This window comes from Anopheles darlingi, chromosome 2 (assembly GCF_943734745.1).
Source record: "Anopheles darlingi chromosome 2, idAnoDarlMG_H_01, whole genome shotgun sequence".
Taxonomy (NCBI): domain Eukaryota; kingdom Metazoa; phylum Arthropoda; class Insecta; order Diptera; family Culicidae; genus Anopheles; species Anopheles darlingi.
Window position 1 is genome coordinate 90701902 of NC_064874.1, and position 20000 is coordinate 90721901.

The 20000-nt window shown below is 47.4% G+C and overlaps 2 protein-coding genes across 7 annotated transcripts in view; both read right to left on the reverse strand.

Moving 5' to 3' along the window:
• The window catches only part of LOC125952072 (receptor-type tyrosine-protein phosphatase N2), a 20819-nt gene extending 11028 nt beyond the window's left edge, over positions 1–9791 (reverse strand). The window contains exons 1-3 of one of the 5 annotated variants that reach the window (XM_049681330.1): positions 9364–9791; positions 8323–8798; positions 4535–4881 (exon numbers count right to left, since the gene is read on the reverse strand). In XM_049681330.1, the coding sequence (XP_049537287.1) occupies positions 4535–4760 (226 nt within the window). In that variant the 5' untranslated portion in view covers positions 4761–4881; positions 8323–8798; positions 9364–9791. Of the gene's footprint in view, positions 1–4534; positions 4882–8322; positions 8799–8981; positions 9080–9363 lie in introns of those variants that run through there. The other 4 variants (XM_049681332.1, XM_049681329.1, XM_049681328.1 and 1 more) reach the window with 4 other exon arrangements.
• Positions 9792–10989: 1198 nt separating this feature from the next.
• Positions 10990–20000, reverse strand: part of LOC125952077 (protein Star) — a 20566-nt gene continuing 11555 nt past the window's right edge. For both annotated transcript variants that reach the window (XM_049681340.1, XM_049681339.1), the window contains exons 3-5: positions 13650–14083; positions 13405–13578; positions 10990–13327 (exon numbers count right to left, since the gene is read on the reverse strand). In XM_049681340.1, coding sequence (XP_049537297.1) covers positions 12545–13327; positions 13405–13578; positions 13650–14083 — 1391 coding nt within the window. In that variant the 3' untranslated portion in view covers positions 10990–12544. The remainder of the gene's footprint in view (positions 13328–13404; positions 13579–13649; positions 14084–20000) is intronic.

Here is a 20000-nt window from a genome sequence, read left to right on the forward strand (position 1 = left end):
CTATGAAGGACCATCATGCGACTCCTTTCGTGCAATCTCGTTGATGCCGAATGTCGAACGGCCGGCCAACGGCCAACCCCAGCCAAGGTGAACTTTTTTGGGGCACAGGATTCCTTCACGGTTCGGTAGGAAAGTAAACATTCTAACTGACCAGTCAAACGGCCCTTACCAGTGCACTGGAGTTCATACAAAACCAACATGTTGACGCCCGGTGACATGACATGGTGCGCATGATCTTTTGGCGCCTCCATCGGAGGGGATAGCTAAAAATAGACTGGGCAATGACAAGAACAACATCCAACACAACAGCGACAACAGCGCCAGCGGTCTGGTCTGGCACTGGTGTGACAGGCGACGGCGTGGGTCGTGAGAATATGTCAATGTGGTCTTGCGAGGCTGGCCGGCCCTTTTTCTAGGGTATTCGAAGCAAGGTGCTAGCAAAAGTACCCTCACCATCGACACCATGGAGTTAAGAGGCTACATGCACATGCATACGATTGTCGCAAATAACTTTCGCATCACATCATGTCGCATAAGTTGACGCGTTCCAACTTATTTGCGTGTTCCGGCGCCATTCTATCCGAGCCATCCGAGGTACCAACGCGCCGCTTCCATGTGTCTACATAACCAATAGTGACGTCAAACAGCTTGCGTGGAAATTACCCTTTTTAATTGAACCTGCAACAGTGCTTCACTGAGTTAAACATGTTCTGGCAAATTTTTCATGTTATCAACAGTTTGCAATCGCCAAAGTCATTTTTCATTTCACAACGCGGAGAACCATTAAAAAGCATTAAAATGACGTAAACGAGCGAAGCTCACACACGAATGTTGGCAAGTGAGTTACCTCGCGCACCCAACAACACGGCGGACTCGAGTGAACATCAACAACGAGGCGGCATCGAAGTAGACGAGTTTTCCTATCGCAGCAGGATCACACCGGTACAGACGAATGACGTCAAACGGTGAGTGAACGAATCAGCGCTCACTACCTCCGGCTTCGTCCCCGGTACATTCCGGTACATTCTCGAATACGCTCTGTCCCGTTCTCGTTGGCGCCGCTGCCAACATGAAAAGCTGGTGCGTAGGATGGTGGTGCGCGTGAGCTTTTCATATTACTTCACCGCGGAACGCGTCCTCTGGGGCATGTGGGATGGCACGGGGAACATGTCATGCAGGCCATCAAGCTCGTACTTCCGGTTGTTCCGTTTTTTTTAACCAATTTTGTTCAAATGCTTACCGGCCATGAAATCAGATTATTCTACTACGCATTTCCTCCCCCAGCCCCCTACATTACCTTCCTTTTCCGTTTTTTTTCTTCTTGAAATGCCCGCCTGCATTCGTAAATGGACGGAAATAGCCATGTTTTGTTACAGATTTTCTGCCCCAAAATTGAATGATACCGGCTATAATCGTCGAATATCGATTGACCTGCCATTCCCAGGGCGAACGTAAATTATGTTTTAAAAGCTGCCTCTGTACAAGGCGGGTTGATTTACTTTACACTCAAATTTATCTCTGCATTGACAGAATCGTGGATGGATTCGGTGAGTACCACCGAGCGGGCGGTTATAAAGGCATGATTTTGTCCCTCAGGCAAGCCATTTTATTATTATGTAATAGCAACGCCAAGAGCCCGTCGCGTGTCTTTATTTGTCCCCCGAGGGGAAGGGTGTGGAAAAAGGTGGAACGAAGTGAAGCAACAGCTGCCCACACGACGTGCGGTTCTCTGACAAATATAGCAAATTCTATCTCGTAACTCTCTCATTATAAACCATCTCATCCTTTGCAGCCGATGGTGGCTAGAAATGGAAGAGAAACGCGAGACTCTCGCTTCATTCAGACCTAACCGCAGTATAGTGTGGAAAACCTGTTGTAAGCCATCTGAAGGCCATGGGCTTATCATTACTGTTCGCTACCCCCCAAAACGGTTCGGTGATCGCTGGAATAAAAACGTTGTCACCATCACAACCGCTCCACCGTGGCTTCGCATGGTTGTGGTTTCACAATTGTGACACACTCTCAATACAACACGGCACAATGGTGACAGTACACGCGTGAAGGTGTCCCATTTCATCGGAACACTGGACTCGGTGTGTGCGGTGGCTGTGGAAAACGGCCATACATTTTCATTATCCTGCCGAGTCCTGCCTATGCTTCCGATTACATTTCGTTGCCATCGTGCATCCGGTGCGGCGAGAAGAAGACACATAAGGAAATGGTGCGCGTGTGTGTATGTCAATGCTAATGGCATCATCATTGATGGTTTCCGCTGAAAAGACCAACCACGGGAGGGAACTACGGTCATTGTCATCGCTTTCGCTTGTTCTTTTCGTTGAAATCCCTCCCTTAGCTACTTCATTTATGCCGTCGGCAGCATTGGGTTTGTCTTTCGGTGTCAGATGAAGTCCAATATAGTTTTTCGTGGAAAATCCGGCCGTTATAAACCTCAGCACAAGGGATTAGCAGGACAGGCCGGGACGGACGGACGGCCGAAAATGGATCTGCGAAATCCACCTCACGCCGAAATTCCGGAATTTTGAAGTGGCCCTACGTTGGCTTGTTTGCTGCAAAACGGTTCCCCGTAACGGCACACGATTTGGGGTAATTAAATCAAAGCTACGCTCCATGGTTACGCGCCTAGCCCAAAAATATCCTTTCGGTATCCTCGGTACCCTCGGTGCTGATCGTCAACGACCCACGCCATCGCACGGATACGGGTGACCTGCTAAGCATTCGTCAAACTAACGAACGCGCCGGTCGGCTGTAAAGCTCCGGTGGAACAGCTTTTCATTTAATCCTTTAATGCCACTGAGCCCTATTAGCACGTTGGTCCATGTGCTTCGGCTGTTCGGAGGGAAAGCCGCTTAGAGGCGAAGGAATAGAGAAGGAATCAAACGCGGTGAGCAGTGAAACTACTTCGCCAATGCGTTCGGTCGTCCTCTGTTTGCCAACGTCTTCTTCGGGGCAACAAAAGGCGACTTCATTGTGTTCCACGTCAGCGTGGGGTTACATGACAGGGTAATGCGCAAGTTGACGTCGTGTACCCTCTATCGTGCACAGGAATGCAATGAATGTCCAATGAGGATGCCTGATGCGGACACAACACGATGAGTAGATTAAAACCATGACTGATATCTCATGTTTGCGATAAACTGGGGCATTGGCTTGTGGAAATGAAATTTCCATTCGAATGTGATCTCATTTCAGCTACTAGCCAGCGAACATCAGTCATAAACTCGCTTCCGGTCCGGATGATGAACCGGTATAGCCAACACGGCGCTGGAACTCGCTCGCTCTCTCTCTTTCTCTTTCTCTCTGTTGCTCCATCTAATCCGTGAACCAATTTTGAATTCAGTTCGAGCCGGAACCCGACTAATCCATAAATGGTCTACTCCAGCACGCTCGCGACTGTGGACCGTGCTGTACCTCCATCATACCTGCGTGGGTAATTCAAGGTCACACAGGGTTGTAAGGCTGCAACCGATGCAACCAACCCACGCTGGAGCAGTATTTGCATCAGAATGTTCCCGGCACACGAGTGGAGCACGAGTCTGATGTAATTCCATACCCGTGAGGGGCGAAGCGACGCGCCATACCGATTCGCAGATATTCTGCAGTGTGTATCTGGATCTGCGTGAAGAGACGGCTTATAATCGCTTGACTTCGAGCTTCAGGCAGCTGCTAGCAAAACATTTCTCGCGAAAACACTTGACATCGTATCTGGACATCTCGTCTACAGTGTTTGCTCTTCGTGCAATACTTGATGATAGTAAAGTACGTGAAAGCCTATTGTGTTTAAGATGCTGGACATAGTGGGTCCACTCCAAGGTAAAAGTGGAAACCAGAACATGATGATATCACAACATGTTTTTAAAAACATACGGCTCGCCCGTTTTATATATGTTTTAAAAATATGTTTTTTAACTTCTTCGTCAAGAAGACGGTACCTAGACAGTTGTAAGAAATAACTCTGCAACTAAGTACACCAAAAAGGCGATTGAAATCTGGATAACAACCATCGTGATAACGAAATCCTCTTTAAACACATTTTACCCTATTTGATAACAACGCACAGCACAGACGACATGACCCGTTGGTGACGCTTCTATTGCTGATGATTACGCAACAGCACAGATAACATAAGATACATGGTCTTATCACAAAACACTGTTCGGCTTACAAAAACCCCGGATCCTGCCTAAACCCCGGATTCTGCCGATTCAAAGGATCGATTCCATAAAATTCCATAAAATATTCCGCTCACACTCATCGCACACGACTAAGAAGGGATCGACGGTACCAGGAACAGGGTGACAGGGCGTTGGGGTTGGGAGCTGCGATGAAGCTGCATAATTGATCAGAAGGACGCTATCTTTCATTTCGATCTCACCGACCTGCTATATCCTGTCTAGTGCTAGCTAGGCCTTTCTCCGCCCGGAATTTGTTGGCTCTTTATGTTGCGAAAATAATTAAAAATCCCTCATCCCCAGCTGCCTCCATGCGGATCCATATGTTAGCAAACGGAGCTTACCAATGTTGCCTTCGGCAGCCGCAAGGATGTTAGTGCCACCGCCTGGGACACCGCCGGAGATCAGACCCAGCAGTAGCACGGTGGCAAGCATCAAATGCCTCCAGATGCTGGTGGTACTGGTAATGGTGGAAGCCGTTTTGGTAGAAGAGGTTCTTGAAGATGACGTTGTTGCTGTTGCTGTTGTTATCCATGCTGCCTCTGTCGTCGATGTGTCAATACTTGACATTGTGCGCTCTAGATCATCACTTTAAAGTTGCGCCGTTCCTTCTGCTGCTTCCGCTGCTGCTGCTGCTGCTGCTTCTCCTTCTTTTACACTTCCAGCCAGCTTCCAGCCGATACTGCTTTGGCTGTAAATGACAGAGACATAAAAGCCAAAATGGATTAACCTTATTTAGTGCTGCTATCGAACTTGGGAACGAACGACGACTGGGGACTTCAAAAAGCGATAAGCGTACGTGGTGGCGCCTTTGTATGTTGTCGCGATTCGCAGTACGTGAGAAGCCGTACGAGCCGGGAGCCTCCAGCCAACCGCATCTGGATATCGTGGGCAGTGATCCAAAATTCCGATCGGGTGTGCTCGTTTCTGGCACCCCCCAAAAATCACACACCAAACGATATTTGCCGTCATACGCACTGGAGCGAGTGGCTCCCGTAAGTCGGCTAAATTCGTTCGCAGCGACACGAAACGTCTATATCGAATCACATAACAGCAGTCCCCCGGGGGGACGGATGGCGGTCCTGTACCTCTTCCTGTTCCATCTGTTCCGTTCAAACGTTTGCTGTTGGCGGAAAGGTACTTGCAAATTGACTTGCCATTTGCCAACACCAGAAGGTTGGCTTGGCCAAGATTGGGCCATCGGTTTAAGCTTTAGCAAACAAAATGAAGAGCTCCAACAAAGCGGTTTGGCTCCTCATGAAACCGAGCCCAATATGCTGCCATTCTCAGGCTTGTGAAGTTCCGGGCGTTCCAAGATAAATGGTCTCAGAAAGCAAGAGGTCAAAAGGGGAAAAGTTCAACCAATCAACCACCTTTCCACGAACTCTACCGAAGGGTACAACACCAAAGTAAATCTAAAACGAAGAGGTCCCTCGCTGAACAGGGGAACAGGGCAACGCCGATAGTATACTATCGGTGGTAAGGTGATGAACTTCGGTCGCGGTGGCTGTGGAGGTGGTGTTCATTTTGGTCTTCAATATCTTCACGGGTCACGGTTCCGCAATCAATCAGTTCGCCCAAAACCCGGCGACCCACAAGAGAGGGTTGGCGATTTAATTAATTTGCTCTCGAAGCGCACACTTCACGAGCGACTGTTTAATGGCCAAAGTTGAAGCAAATAATACCTCAACTGGCTCAGGTTGTAGATGGAAGTTGAGTTGATCAACCAAGCTGCAAGCGTTCAAGCTGCTAGGCGCCTCCATCAGGAATCGTGTTGCGTGGGTCGTTGACTAAGTGTATTAATGGTGTAACCGGTCTGCTGGGAGGTCAGCAAAGCAGAATTACCAAGACCCAAAAAAAAATATCGTTCGAATACATTCAATCGTCATTGGGGCAATGTCGCATCGGCATGCTGTGTGTATGTGTGTGTGCGCGCGCTGTTCGCTAATGCAAATCAGTTCGCCCACCATCAGCGACGCTAATGAATTCACTTCGCACCAGAGCATTACCACTGCTGCCGCAAAACGTAGCATAGCACAAGGCGATAATTGCTGCGCAATTTGTCGAAAACCCATATTTTTGCACAAATCATCACGAGCATTGTAAACCGTGACGAAACGGACAACGGTCAACGTGGCATCATAGTAGAGATAGAACGGGATCGAAAGGCCACTGCGCTCGCTCACAACATGTAATAAATGTCAACTAATTTGTCAGCATAATATAATGCACAAGGTCAGGTCACCAATCATGCTCTGTCTTTCCCTTGTATGCAAAAATCCATGTCCCCGCCCCTCCCCTCCCCCCCTTACCCACACATACACACATTTTGCGGACGAGTTTTATTCAATGAAAACTTTTCCATCGCAACTTCCGCCATCATCCACATCCAAGGCCATCTTGTATGCTAACCATATCAAACGATACACGGCCAACAGCAGCATTCAGCCACAGCACGCTTAGATTGTATCTGTTACGTCGTTTGCAGAGGTAGGTACAACCCGAGCCAACGCCCGCCACTGGTAGCGGTAGTTACAGTTTTTATATGAAAAAATATAATTTAAAAAACCTAACATACTTCCCCACCAATGAGCTTCTCTAGCTAACAAGAATGTTTAATTGGTGTTTACCAACCGCAGACACCAGTAGCAACAGCGTGTTTGCTCCGGTCCAGAGCTGGTTGTGCAAACTTCCTTTCCAAAGAGCGCCCGCTTGGTTTTTGCTGTTCAATTACTTTTAGACAGCCGAGTCCGAGATTTTGTTGTACCCTTTATAATGATACCACCTTCAACTATTACCCTCCAGCTCCAAGACAAGGGACATATTTGCCGAACACAAACATACACACCCCGGAATAGGTGGGTAACCTTACTATAGCAAAGATCATTAAAAGTGCTCCACTTGCTAGAGAGAGCGCCGAGCGTCAATAGCACTTTCTGCGCGACTCCCGAACCGAAGCGACCTTCACGCAAAATATCAATTCATGAAAGTTTAATTGCTTCTCCGGCTGAGAATGTGTACACCGTGGAAAGTAGAGAGTTTGTGTGGTCCACCGTCACACGTGACAAGGGCTTGTGCGTGTTTTTCTTCGATAATTCGCATCCGTACCATGGCATGCGGTGCAGTGTTGGCGTTTATTTTACCCCTGCCAGCGGCCAGTTAAGGCCAGTCAACAGGTCGTCCCAACCGTTTGCTCTTTGCTTTCCTTTCCTTCCCTCAACGGGCATGTTCTATGAGGTCTTTCTCTTTTCTTAACTGTTATGCCCTCTACTTGGGCCACTAAATGTAGCTGAAATCATGCCCAAAGTGGCGTAGTTTCTTGTGACTTTACTGTATATTTCCCTGCTCCTGGTGCCAGCGCCAGTGCGTGTTTTGCTCCGCTGTCCTCTTCTCCGACTCCACTCACACGAGCATAGGCACACACACACGTTCTCACGCATACAACTGAATGAAACAAGCGAAATTGCCTTTTCGCATGCTTGGTGAGTGCTTCTAGTGAGTACGCCCGTATCCAGGAGCAGCAGCAGCAGCAGCAGCAGGGAGAAGCATCCGAACTCACAAGAAAAAGATGAGCAACCAGGCGTCTCCATCGTGCGGCCGATGATTTGCCTAGAGCTCACTCAGCGTGGCCTCCCACGGACACACCAGCAGGCAGCCTTTGGTCGAATTATCTTGTCCCCTTCGGTTCTGTGTAAGAATCGGTTGCTAGTGTGTGCGCGTTAGATACGTCGCTCAAGATACTGAGACACCAGGCAGGACAGCACCAGCCACCAGGTGATGGTGGTAGTGGTGGAGGCCTCTAGAGCTACGTCGACGAGTGGATCACCATTCACGGTTAGCGTGGGCGATGAAGGAGGATTTGCACTGCCATTAAGCCAGTAGAATGCTTGGCGACATATTGGCCTAGGGTTTAAACAAGGAAAGCGCGAGAACGATCTCCCCCAGGATCTGCCCCGTCAAGGACAATAAGGATGATCAGGACGAATATCCTGTCCATGCCAGTCCTGTTGGCGGACGAAAAAAAGCACAAAAGATTCCATCAAACCGTCCCCAAGAGGATGCCCAATCCCGTGAGAATAGGAACACTTTTACACTAATTGAAATGAAGCCTAGGCCTAGGGCGCCGTTTTACCTACGGTTCTTTTAGACAAATCCTGCCGACAGATAGATGTAGGTGTCAGGGCCGTCGGTGATGGTGACGCTTATCACCACAATATGTTAGCATACGCTTCGGAGGCAACGCTAGCCGTTCTATCGAGCTTTCGCTTAAACAATCGATCGATCTAGAAGCCGACGGTGGAATGCACTCACGAGAAGGCGATGGCGATGGCGCTGCACATATGAAGCTGAATTTGCACTATCGGAACCGCACAACGAGTGGAATAACTCCAGAAGGTAAAAAAAATCAACGTTTACACCTCAAATAATCGTTGAGAAAAGACTCGGAACGGAATAAAAAACAAAAGGAAAACGGAAAACTGCTCCCACCCGCGAAAAAAGAAAAACGCGCACTTCACCACCCCTTAGCCTGCTCGCAAGCTGTTAGAGTCTTGTGTTACCACTAGTGGACAAATCACTACTCTGACACTGCGACTCGCGAAATGTGTCCTACACCGATGCAAATTGCGAGAAACAGGGAGAGAGAGAAAGAGAAAGAGAGTGTGAAAAAAGGGAAAAGAGACGGATGAAACAATTGCACAATATGGTACACTGTCCGGGTTCGGCCGTGTAGCGCCTGGGCCGTACTGGACTGCACAGGACTGCACGCAAAACCCCACCGGAACCACGTACCCAGCCACACGCTGGAAGAGCGTGTGTGAAAGTGTTCACGGCCCTTGCTGTGCCCAACTGGTTCCAGCAAGCTATGGAAGGCTTCTGGCCCGGGCGTTCGGTTCCAACAGCAGCTTCAACACGAGGGCTACTCAGCAACACTCAGGACGCTCGATGTGAATGGCGTCGCTCAACGTGAGTGCGAGATCTGGATCTAGGAAGGAGATATTGATGCTTGTTGGGCGATTAGCGTGTTGCCGTCGTTGACGAACCTTGACGCGAGACCGGACAGAGGAAAACGGTGATAAGGGGAGGGTTTCTCTTGTGCTTTCATTCACGTAGGAAGATGAATGTCCACCGCAGTACCCAAAAGAGGAATTATCTTGTTTTTGATCAAGCTTACCTTTTCGCTTAACCACGAACACAATTGATTATCCTGTGTTCAAGAGTTTTGCTGCCTTTTTTTTAGTAGCCAACCAGCTCGCTCGCGTTCCGGTTATTCGGTGGCCGACAACGACTTTTCACTGTATCATGATAGCGAAACAGGTGTAATGGCCCCGCTCCGTTCGCTTCGAGGACACACTTTTAGGCACTTTGTTGGCAATCTATGCTCATCTCACCGACGGGGAAAAGTGCGTCACTTCTTCCAACTAAAGCACTTGCGAATCAGCAGCGATGGTGATTGCGATAACTTCGCAACGTCCTAATGGCACTCGGTACCGTTTCTAGCTTGAGCAAAGAGTGATAGGAATGAATGGATAAAACGTTTTGCGTTGTTTGCACACATTGGACCACCGTTCAGTGGAGATCCGTTCCGTTAGCAGTGTACTGTTGCAGCTGGAGGAAAGTATGTGACTGCGATACCTGATGGCAGAGCCTGACCGAATGCCTTCGGTTGCGACCTTCGGCCAACCGTACGTGGGTTCCACCCGCTGCGAGCAGCACATGTTGCGCTTCGCGTTGTGTATCCCTCAAACAGATGGATCGTACACGCACACACCCTACAGTGCACACGCTCAGCAGAATCGATAGCGTTTAGCAGGGTAGCAAGGCGCAGGCTCACCATTCGGCATACGGGCGCCATGCACGGCGACCTCCCTGCGTCCAGCATTTTGATTGATACGCCACCCCTGCAACGCAACCTATCTCGAGGCATCCACTGTGTTGCTTCTGTGTTTGTTTTAGTTCATTGTTTCGGCTGTTGGTGTTGCTTTTCTTCGAGACCTCGCTCCAAATGGATGCTCATGCTGACGTAGATGCGCTGGAGGGGCTGCTCATTGATAAAGAATTTACATGGTCGAATACGCATAATACCGGGCCACAACACAGACACCGATATGAAACGATGTATACGATTTTCCAGATGGAAAAGAAAGTAAAAAAAAGCATTTGAAGAAACCGGCTTACCGAGAGTTTTTTTGGAGGGAATTGGGACCACATTTTCCTTTCGTTCAGTTGCTTTCTTCCAAGTATCACTTCCATGTTTATCTTCTCAGGGTTAGCTTTTGGCCGAAAACTTATTTACTTATCAAGAGCTACAACCGACGAGCGGTCTTTGGCCGCTCACGATCGAGCACCTTCGCCGTCCAAGTCGGTATTCCAGCCATTCGGGAACCGCTGTGCCATCTCTACAAAGCAAGGAGAGGAAATCCACATGTTGGACCAAGGCTATTACGCGACAGGATAGCTCGTCGTCCAGGATAAAATGCTACTCGGGTGACCTTTCCACACAACAGGATAACTGAGATTTTCGAAGCGACGCAATATTCCATGACCAGAATGCTGACCGTATTCTCCAATGCTTAGAACGAAACGACTCCCCACGCAGGCTTGCCGGCAATGGATACTATGATTTTCCACATCCATAACGTTCTACCAGTGATGTCAGGAATGAAGGTTACTCATTCAAGGTAACTTGACGAAGGTTAACTCCCAGGGTGTTATTAGCAACTACCGAAGGTCACGGGAATAATTGTGAACTGTTCTCAACTTACGTATCCACCGATTATTAACAGCAAGCGTTGTACTACATAATGCATTCTCGTCTTTATTACAGCTTACCAGTGTACTTTTCGAGTTGATTCAGATTCCATTCACATCTCCTTTAACTGGTGAGGTGATAGATTACTGATAGGGGAGGGGATTCGCTTATGTGCTACCTGTTTTCACTTAACATTACTTGATCTCTTAGCGGGTTCTGGTTGCGCTGGTGTATTTTTCTTTTTTCGATTGGACGATCTAAACCGTGATGTGAATGTATAAAACTACATCTTCGCGCGCACGTAGGATAATAATTTTCTTTGCTGGCCCAGCGTAGTCTCGCTATCTATCAGTAAATCATTCAAACGCATGATTCAATGACATACAGCAGTAGCCATCGTTGTCAACTAATATTTGCATTCGATTTAGCTTTTCAATCAAATCTGCTAACCCTCAGAGTTGTGCCAAAAATAGGATTCGGAACGCAGTTTTGATATGCCTTATCACCTCGTTTCAAAATAGTTGAGCTTTCACATTTCCATTCGATTGAATGTATCGAAAACTTGATTTTAGGAAATGTGCTTTAAACCATTTTCTTAACAGCGCGACAACGATAAACGATCAGAGAGCAATTAACGAGATTTTTTATAAATATATATGTATATATATGTATATGTATAGCTGTGGACCGACCACGAGTGTACGAGGTTTGTGGTCTTAGGAGGTTCGATTTTGTCTTCACAATCGATTGAAAAGATGCTCGTCCGGCAAACTACTCGCAGATATATAATAATAACTCTAACCAGAAAATGGGCTCAAAACTAGTGCAGACTGTAATTAATGAGTTTCGAATTTTCGTCCACTCGAAAACAGTTAACCATCCTAGAGAGTTATGGATTTGTATTCTTTTAACATGCTTACTGGTGACCAAACATGCTTACTGGTGAAATTTGATTTGTTCTGATTGCTGATTGATAAACAAACGGGTTCAATGCAAACGACTCTAGCGGATTTATCCTAGGGCCCTGCTCAGATACACAATCTCCCAAAACAATGACCCACAATGTGGGTAGAGTATTGGAATACTGGAGGTTTCTTGCCCTTCTGGTTTCCGAATACATGTACGTAAATGCACGTTTGATTGCTATGCGTTTCAACTTTGATTCTATAAGATGCAGCTGGATGACGAAATTATTCCGTATCCAGTAGCATGGGGCATCCATCATATTCTCCTCAATGTTCTTAATTTTTCTATCTAGAAAATATTTTTTTTCTGAATTAAACCAGCGGAATCATGAAATTGTAAAAAAAGAATATCGCGATATTGAATTCAACTTCTTGTGAATAAGGTGGCATACGAGCCGGAGTACATAAAATGTTAAAGGCTAATACTTTCCGCACGGTAATCCATAGATTAAGCGCACAACTATAATGTAAGTAATAAAAAAATTAAGTGGAATGATGGACTGGTAGCTTTCAGTTGATAGTTGAAAAAGTAGAAAATAAATCATCCCAAGGTACCCATTTCAATTGGATGCCTGGCGCTAGTAGTGTCGCTTGTCATGCGTCATGCATGGGTAATGTCTTGCTTTGCCACCTGAACGTTATAGTGTCGTAACCGTTGGTGGCTGCGACGCAACCGGATGAGTACCGGAATCAATCTTCTTTGTTCCATCCTGACGGCTAGCACGGCTTGGTAACTGCTCAGTCCATATTCGCGCCACCGCCTTCTTCCGCAGCACCTGCTCATCCTCATGGGATACAAAGTCCCCATCTAGAGTTTCGGCATCGAGTGGTTCGTCTGTCTCAGAGCCCCGCAGCAGCACGAGCTTATCGTTCACGTTCGAGCTATTTTCGGCTGCTGGTGGGTTCTTATAATCAGTAGAGATCGTTACCGGTGCAACTGGTAGTGATGTTGTTTGTGCTGCTGCGATCGCCATCGGAGGCTTTACTGTTCCCGCATTACTGTTGCTAGAAGCTTCCTGTCCCTTATGGATGGCCATGGATACGTCGAGCTTCTCCCCGGAATTAATTGCATTCGTGTGTACAAGCACCGACTGTTGCTGTTGTTGCTGCTGCGAAGACTGCTGACGGGGTAGTATAGAAACACTGCCACTAGCTGATGAGCCACCAGATACTTGCTGCTGCTGCTGTTGCTGCTGCAGCTGCAGACGACGTTTGGCCGCTGAAGCAACAGAACTGTGTTGATAGATAAAGTTGCGCTCAAAGCTGCGCACCAATTTATATGATTTGCTCATCAGAAACCGATTAATGCTCTGCACATAATCAACAATGTCGATCAACATTTCGTCTTCCTCGTAGAAGTGTACAAGATGGATCGTGATGATTTTGATGTGAACCCGATCGAATGGTATTGTTTGAAGAATCTAAAATTGAAATCAACGCAATCGGAATGGTCAGAACCACGGAGCGCGAAAGAAGCGAAAAGCACACCGGTACACACCTGTAGCTCCTGTCCATGGCAGCCGAGACTGAGGAGATCGATCGATGTACGGTTAACGGCAAGCATCAGTGTATATACCGGGAAGCACTTTACGCGCGGATGGAACCATTCCGTCTCTTCATCCAGCACACTGTTGATCTGCACCTCGCTGTCATCATCGTGATGTAACGTTACCTAGTAATGGTCAATAGTGGTCATTTGATTGATTAGTTTGCCCTGGATTGCACATTGAGCGGAGGACCTACCTCTTTAGGGTACGTATTAGGTGAAAGGCACGCGTGAACCACTTGAATGTTTGGCCTAAAGGCGTTCTGCTTACGAAGTGAGAAATATTTGCGTGGATCGGGCTCTACAAGCGTGCCGCCCCAGTTCATCGTCTCCGCCAGCCATGGGGCAGTCATCATCGAATCACTGTTACCAGCGAGCGATTGAAAGAACGTTCCAAACCGCTTTCGTCCGAGCAGATCAGAAATCAGGTGCGCCATCTCGGGTGTCAACTCGTGACGGTTGTTAAAGTTGAGCTCCTCGGTCGGTGCCGCACTGTTGCGCATGAACGTCATCGGGTACTTCTTCATATGAATGTCGCGTACGTACTTGATCAAAGCCGGATTGTCCTGCGGTACCCCCATTAAGTCATAGTCGCGCGACATGTTTAGCCGAAACTGTTGGTGACGGATTTCTGAAAAGAGAAGAAAAACCGGAAAACTGTTATAAGACTCAAAACCTCAACAGGCTAAACAACCTTCCCTCTTCAGCAAATCAACGATTCAACAGGCATAACCACAGATTTCCAGACCACATAACAAACCACAAATCCATGCATTTTCTCATGCTACCGGCCACCGGTAGCAACAATACATTCGATACCGAAGCACCACCCATTTCCGAAACCACAAACTCCAAAGGTTTGGTGGATAAAATCGATTCTCCCATCCCAAATCCCATCACGTGAACAACCGGTAGAAAAGCAAAATGAATGATAAGATTACCGATAAAAAAGACAACGCAATCCAAACCGATCCGATATCTTTGCTGCTGGTCGGTATGATCGTGAAGAGAAGCCTGCAAACTGCGAGACCGACGGTTAGACGGACGGACTATTGGGCTACATCCTATAGGCTTCAGTAACTTAATCCAATCCGCCTGCAGGTTTAGCCTTTAACCCCCGACATCGACAGGTTAACCTGGGGACAAATATTCCTGGGTTATCCGCTGGACGAGCTAGGGGATTGGCTTGCTTGCTAGGCTTCACCACACGTTAGTATAAGTTGACCCCATTGGCCGACAATTGAAACTTTGGAAAACAGGAGCAAACCACACTCCTAGCACTATGTATGAGCACCCGGGGCTTTATAGGGGTTTCTAATGGTTCGAAACCACACACCCTCCATCGGCCCATTTATGGGAAAGATGATCACGAATCGAAGCAGAAAAACGGCCCGATATTTGATGCCGAACGTTGGCCCACCAGCACCGGCAGACATTCCTTCCCCCCTCCCCTTTTATTCCCATTGCATGGTTCCTTTTTTTGTGCCACACACATTACGCCAGCCAGTGCCAGTTTCCTTTGCTGGATTTCGCACCCGATCGTCTGATTCCACAAAAATCGTGTGGAAAGTAAAGTGAGTCAAGTGAATTCTATTCGATGAATCAGCTAAAATCTTTCATTACCTCTGTGCAGCACCAAGCCTTAGCGCTGCTGTGATTGTTTAATGATAGGCTTTTGGGAGTTCCACCGGAACGGAGCAGACACGGGAAGGGGGCTGATTAGAAATGCGTGAGCACGTGCTTCAGGTGGCGGCCTCGGATAACCGTGACCGTGCGTAATGCTGTCTTAGCTAGCGTACGGCAGCCCCTCGGAAGGGGGGCCGACCAACCAAAGAAAACGGCGGTCCAAGGTAGCACGCGCCACAACCATTTTCATGCGTATTTGTGCGGCTCCGTGCTTTGGCCGCGCTGGGTGCTCCATGCTAAGCAACGAGATTCAAATCCAAGAAGCGTTGACCGGTAGTCACGCTACCGTACAGCCTCTGGCACTGCTTTCTTGATCTCCTAGCAACCCTATTTTCCAGCCCAAACCAAATAGCTCTCTGAGTGTGGGTGTGTGTGAGTGTGGTTGATTCGTTCCAATGCTGGGTCCGCGGGTAGAAGGCACACAGTGCTATGGACAGAGAACAGAACCATTGGCAATCACAGTTTAACAATCGATTTTTGATGCGACGGAGGTGAGTGTTGTGTTGAGTAATGGAAAAATTTGAGCTGAATATCGCTATGTTCCACCATTCGCGCAGGCACAGCTTCTCTGGCAGGCGGGGCCCCCGATTACTGTGAAATTAAATGGATCAATCTGAGCAATTTGCCTCACATCTTGGCGTGGATTTGCTTTGGTCCCGGTCTCCTTTCTTCTTCGGAACTATTCCTCAGGAAGCTGTCTGTAGATGCAAATCGTTCTTCTAATTGCATCTCGATGGCCAACTCGATGGTCGCACGCAGTATAGCAGCTAAACCATAACGCGAAAAAAGCGCAATCTATGATTGTCATGCGAGGCAGGTATGCTTTTTAAATCATAGTAACGTGAGTGCGGCAATGGCAATTTCAATTCAAAAGTTCAAACAAAACATACAAACGACGCAATTGTTGGTGTAAACGGCGAAAGTATAGTCATTATCTTTAACAATATGTCAAAAAATGCAAACAAAAGCAGATATTCTAAGTTTGCAAATCCCCTTTTGCAAACCTCCCACAGTTTGTTACTTTTTTGCTTTTGTTACACTCTGTCCACTGCAGTCTGTTTCACTTCCGGCGAATTCGACGCTCCGATGTGCAGTGTTCGGTATCAGACTGCGCTGTTTTTCGGTAACGGTCCATCGATTCCATCCCAGCCCGTCTCCGCTCGCCTTGGATTGCATAAGTCAGCAAGAAGTCGTAGACAGTATACGGTTAAACGGCGCTTCTCTCTTTCTCTCCTTTCCTACTTTTCGCTGGTAAACATATACCGGGTGCTACACTCTAACGCCAGCTGCAACCGGAAATGACTATTTATATGAGAAGGTGGTCTCGCGGAATTGTGGCTAAAACCGTCCGCCTATCGCAAACGAAATGCTATCGCCGTCATGCCAACCTTCCGTGATAGTGTGTAGAATGAAGAGCCGGTGTGTTGTCGCGGCTTCTGCGCTACCTTCGGGCGCATAAGAGGAATATCGAAATCTTGCTGGGCCAGCTTTTGTACCATCGATTTCCCCGGCTTCGTACGGTAGTTGACCAGGTTGCACTCAAAAGGAAATAATTCTCCCTTTAAATGCTAAAGACCTTTGGTCTGTGTAATCGGAATATCAAAGAACCATCTAGATACACACGAAAAAAAATCGAAAAAGAATCTTGACCCCAATAGCAAACAGTATCCAGCGCCGCCTACCACAAACGCGAGAGCCGTACGTGCCGGCACGAATGCTGTAATTATCAATTCCAAACCCAAAGCTCACAGGGAACCCCTTTCCTCCGTCCGGTGCTCGGCAGACTGGCCGGCCTGCTGGTTTCGTTTAAACAACAAACTCCCCCATGACTGGCCTCACAAGGGTGTTCTCCGGAGCATTTTCATGGTCGCGACGATACGTTGGCTCGAACGAAAGAGGAAGATGATGGTGATGATGATGTACGCCAATTAGTGTGGTCTTTGCACACAGCATCCAATATCAACGCACATCGGTGTTGCAGAAACTATACCGTGTCATCCACCATCAGCCACAATCCAACTCCAGCCTTTCTCTCTCACACACACGATCAGAAGATAAACAAATGAGTAGGCATAACTGGTTGCCATCGCCTTTCATCATTAGCATCACCATCATTAGGGCACGATCGCGAGCGCGCACGGGCACGCTTTCAAATGCAGGGTGATAATCAACAGTGCTATGACCATTATTAGACGTTATCGCTGGGCCAGCGAAAGAAACGTACGCCTAACCTTTTTTTCTTTTTTTTAAACAACACATTAACCATTTGGTACGGTTTGTGCTGAGGTTAATGATCATGCAGAACGCTTATCAATTCTATCTTCTTTTTATTCAAATTTATTTCAAACTAGCAATTTGTTAGCGAATTGGCAAATGGCTCTATTTTGCGTCGATAAAGGTATTCTGAATCATTTCTCTACTTCTCTTCGAATGCTATTCAATTTGCAGTCAATTTAGATTCCGATAGCACACGTCGATTTGGAGCACGTTCTGCTAGAATTAAGCCACTAAGTTCAGGCTTAGCCACTAAGTTCAGGCGAGAACGTTTAGCTGCTATAAGAGGTTTCCGAACCGAGTCGTCAGCTGCGGGTCCAGCTGCTCTTAACAGGCTGCCACCACCAGCAGACAGCAGCTGAAGCATAATTCTAGTATTTTGCCGATCTTGGCCTCGTTCACGAGCTGTCCCGGCGAGCCTCATTTGGGGCAACAAAAAGCATAATTCTCAGTCCAATCTACCACGGCTGCTGGCTTCTACCTTTTACAGCTACCTAACATACGTTCTTATCGGTGTGTGGCAGTGTTCTTCTCTGGTAGCTCTGGTTCGTGTCGGAAGCACATAATTTCGCACCAACATATGGCGGTTGCAGTTGTGTGTGGCCCTTCTGGCCCAACGAACGGACGACAAGCACAAAAAAGGATACCTCTTTCCCCCTATTCACTCCCTCTCCTACCCTTCCCTTCCCGTTGGTCTCTCTGAGGTGCATTGTATGTTTTTGTTGGAGTAGAAAATTGTGAGACTGCTGATATAGTTTGAGAGTTTGCTGCTAAAACTCATAACAATAATTATTCCGCCGTAAAGGCATTCAGCTAAATACGGCTGCCAGACACTTTGCGTGCTGCTGCAGCAGCCAGGCAAAAAAAAGAAACCAACAAAGTAGACGTGCGCTAAATTCTGCTAATTTTCTCTCCTCAGTTTAGTTTGGCCTACAAGAGGGACGTGAAAAAACGCTAAAAGCTATTAGAATATGGAACACACGGCACAGCAACACGCAACTATGTGATGTGGCCTTTTGTCCAGTGGAAGCTGGAAGCATTCTTCATTTACTTTACTGGATAGACCTTCTGAGAGGGTCCCATCCTCTTTCCAATCCCAATGATCTTCGCTTTTTTACAAGAACGCGCTTTTTTACCAGAAGACGAATGATAGTAAAATATTTGGTTAATGTCAATCGGAAATTGGATTTTCACAAACGATGTTGTGGCGACCACGGTCGATGGTAGGGTATCGTAAAAATGTTCAATTTTGTCGTAAATCAATCGTCCAGGACATTCATAAGTCGCATATGCTGTTGTTGTGTGGAGCCCCCTCTATCCATAGCATGCACCACACAAAGGAATAACTGGACGGCCGATTTCCAGTCATTCATGTCTTGGGCGAACCATTCGGACAATCCACCACGAAACGGACCAACACACGGATGGACGGATGTGTGTGAGGGAATTGAAATCATGTTTACGACCAACCAACCAACGCATAACCGTATAACAACGCGTTTGAAGGATCGTCCAACGATCGCGATCATCACTCGCCATCACGCATATGATCACATTTAATGCCAGCGCTTCATTCAAAGGCGCTCGCGACGAGCTTCGGCAAATCGTTAAAATTAAAGTTCCATCCGACCGCATCGCACAACGACGTCGTCGCGAAGAACTCCTGGGTAATAAAATTAAAGGTTTCGATGGTCTAAACCAAGGGTTCAGGCACATCAACTTTTTAATGGATACGCGATAGACCTGATACCCCGCGTTTGCAAAGGACACAAAAAGGCTACCCATGCGAAGCGGTGGTGCGCACGATAGGAAGAAATTAGCGATCGATGGAATATAAAAGTTAGAGTCCAGTCCCGGGCACACAATTTAAGATGATCGTGTCGCATTTTGCATCGTAAAAAAATCCATATTTTCTTATTGCCCCATAAATCCTCACATGTCAAAGTTTATCCGTAGTGTGAGGTACCAGTACCAGTGCCACATCGAGGTTGGTTTTCAAATGGAAAAAAGCAGCGACGAGCGATGAGAGGCCAACGTCGAGCGGCAGCGATCACTAGTCGGCAACGATAAATGAAGAGAGGATAGGCTTCATATCATAAGTATATCCGCCTAGCACCCGGCGTCACCGATGGCGGCAGCCTCCTAATCCATCCAGTCGTGATAAGAAAGTTGTCTATGACCCATAGTAGGAAAGGGATGAATGGGTTAAAAGGGAGCGGCCTTTGCTAAGGCCATCCAGAACACGATTACACACCGGAAATCGATTTCATCTGCGTACGCGGGTAGGGGTGTTGCTGGCGGGAGCGATGCCCAAACTAAATATTGTTTTTGGAACACAGAATGTCCCAAAAAGCCGCCCAAATGCTCTCACCAGCCGACGGGAGAGCGCATTCGAATCCAGTTCTTCACCAATCGGTCTCTAATGACTCTTCGACGGGGACTGGCTTTTCTCCCTTTGGTTCCCTCTTCCATCCAACAATTCTCTTTAGCTCTAACGCGTCGTCCTCCGTGTTGCCATAATCGGGAGGAAGGGCATAAATTATGGAAATACATGGAAATTACTAGAGGCGAGAAGACCACGTTGAGAA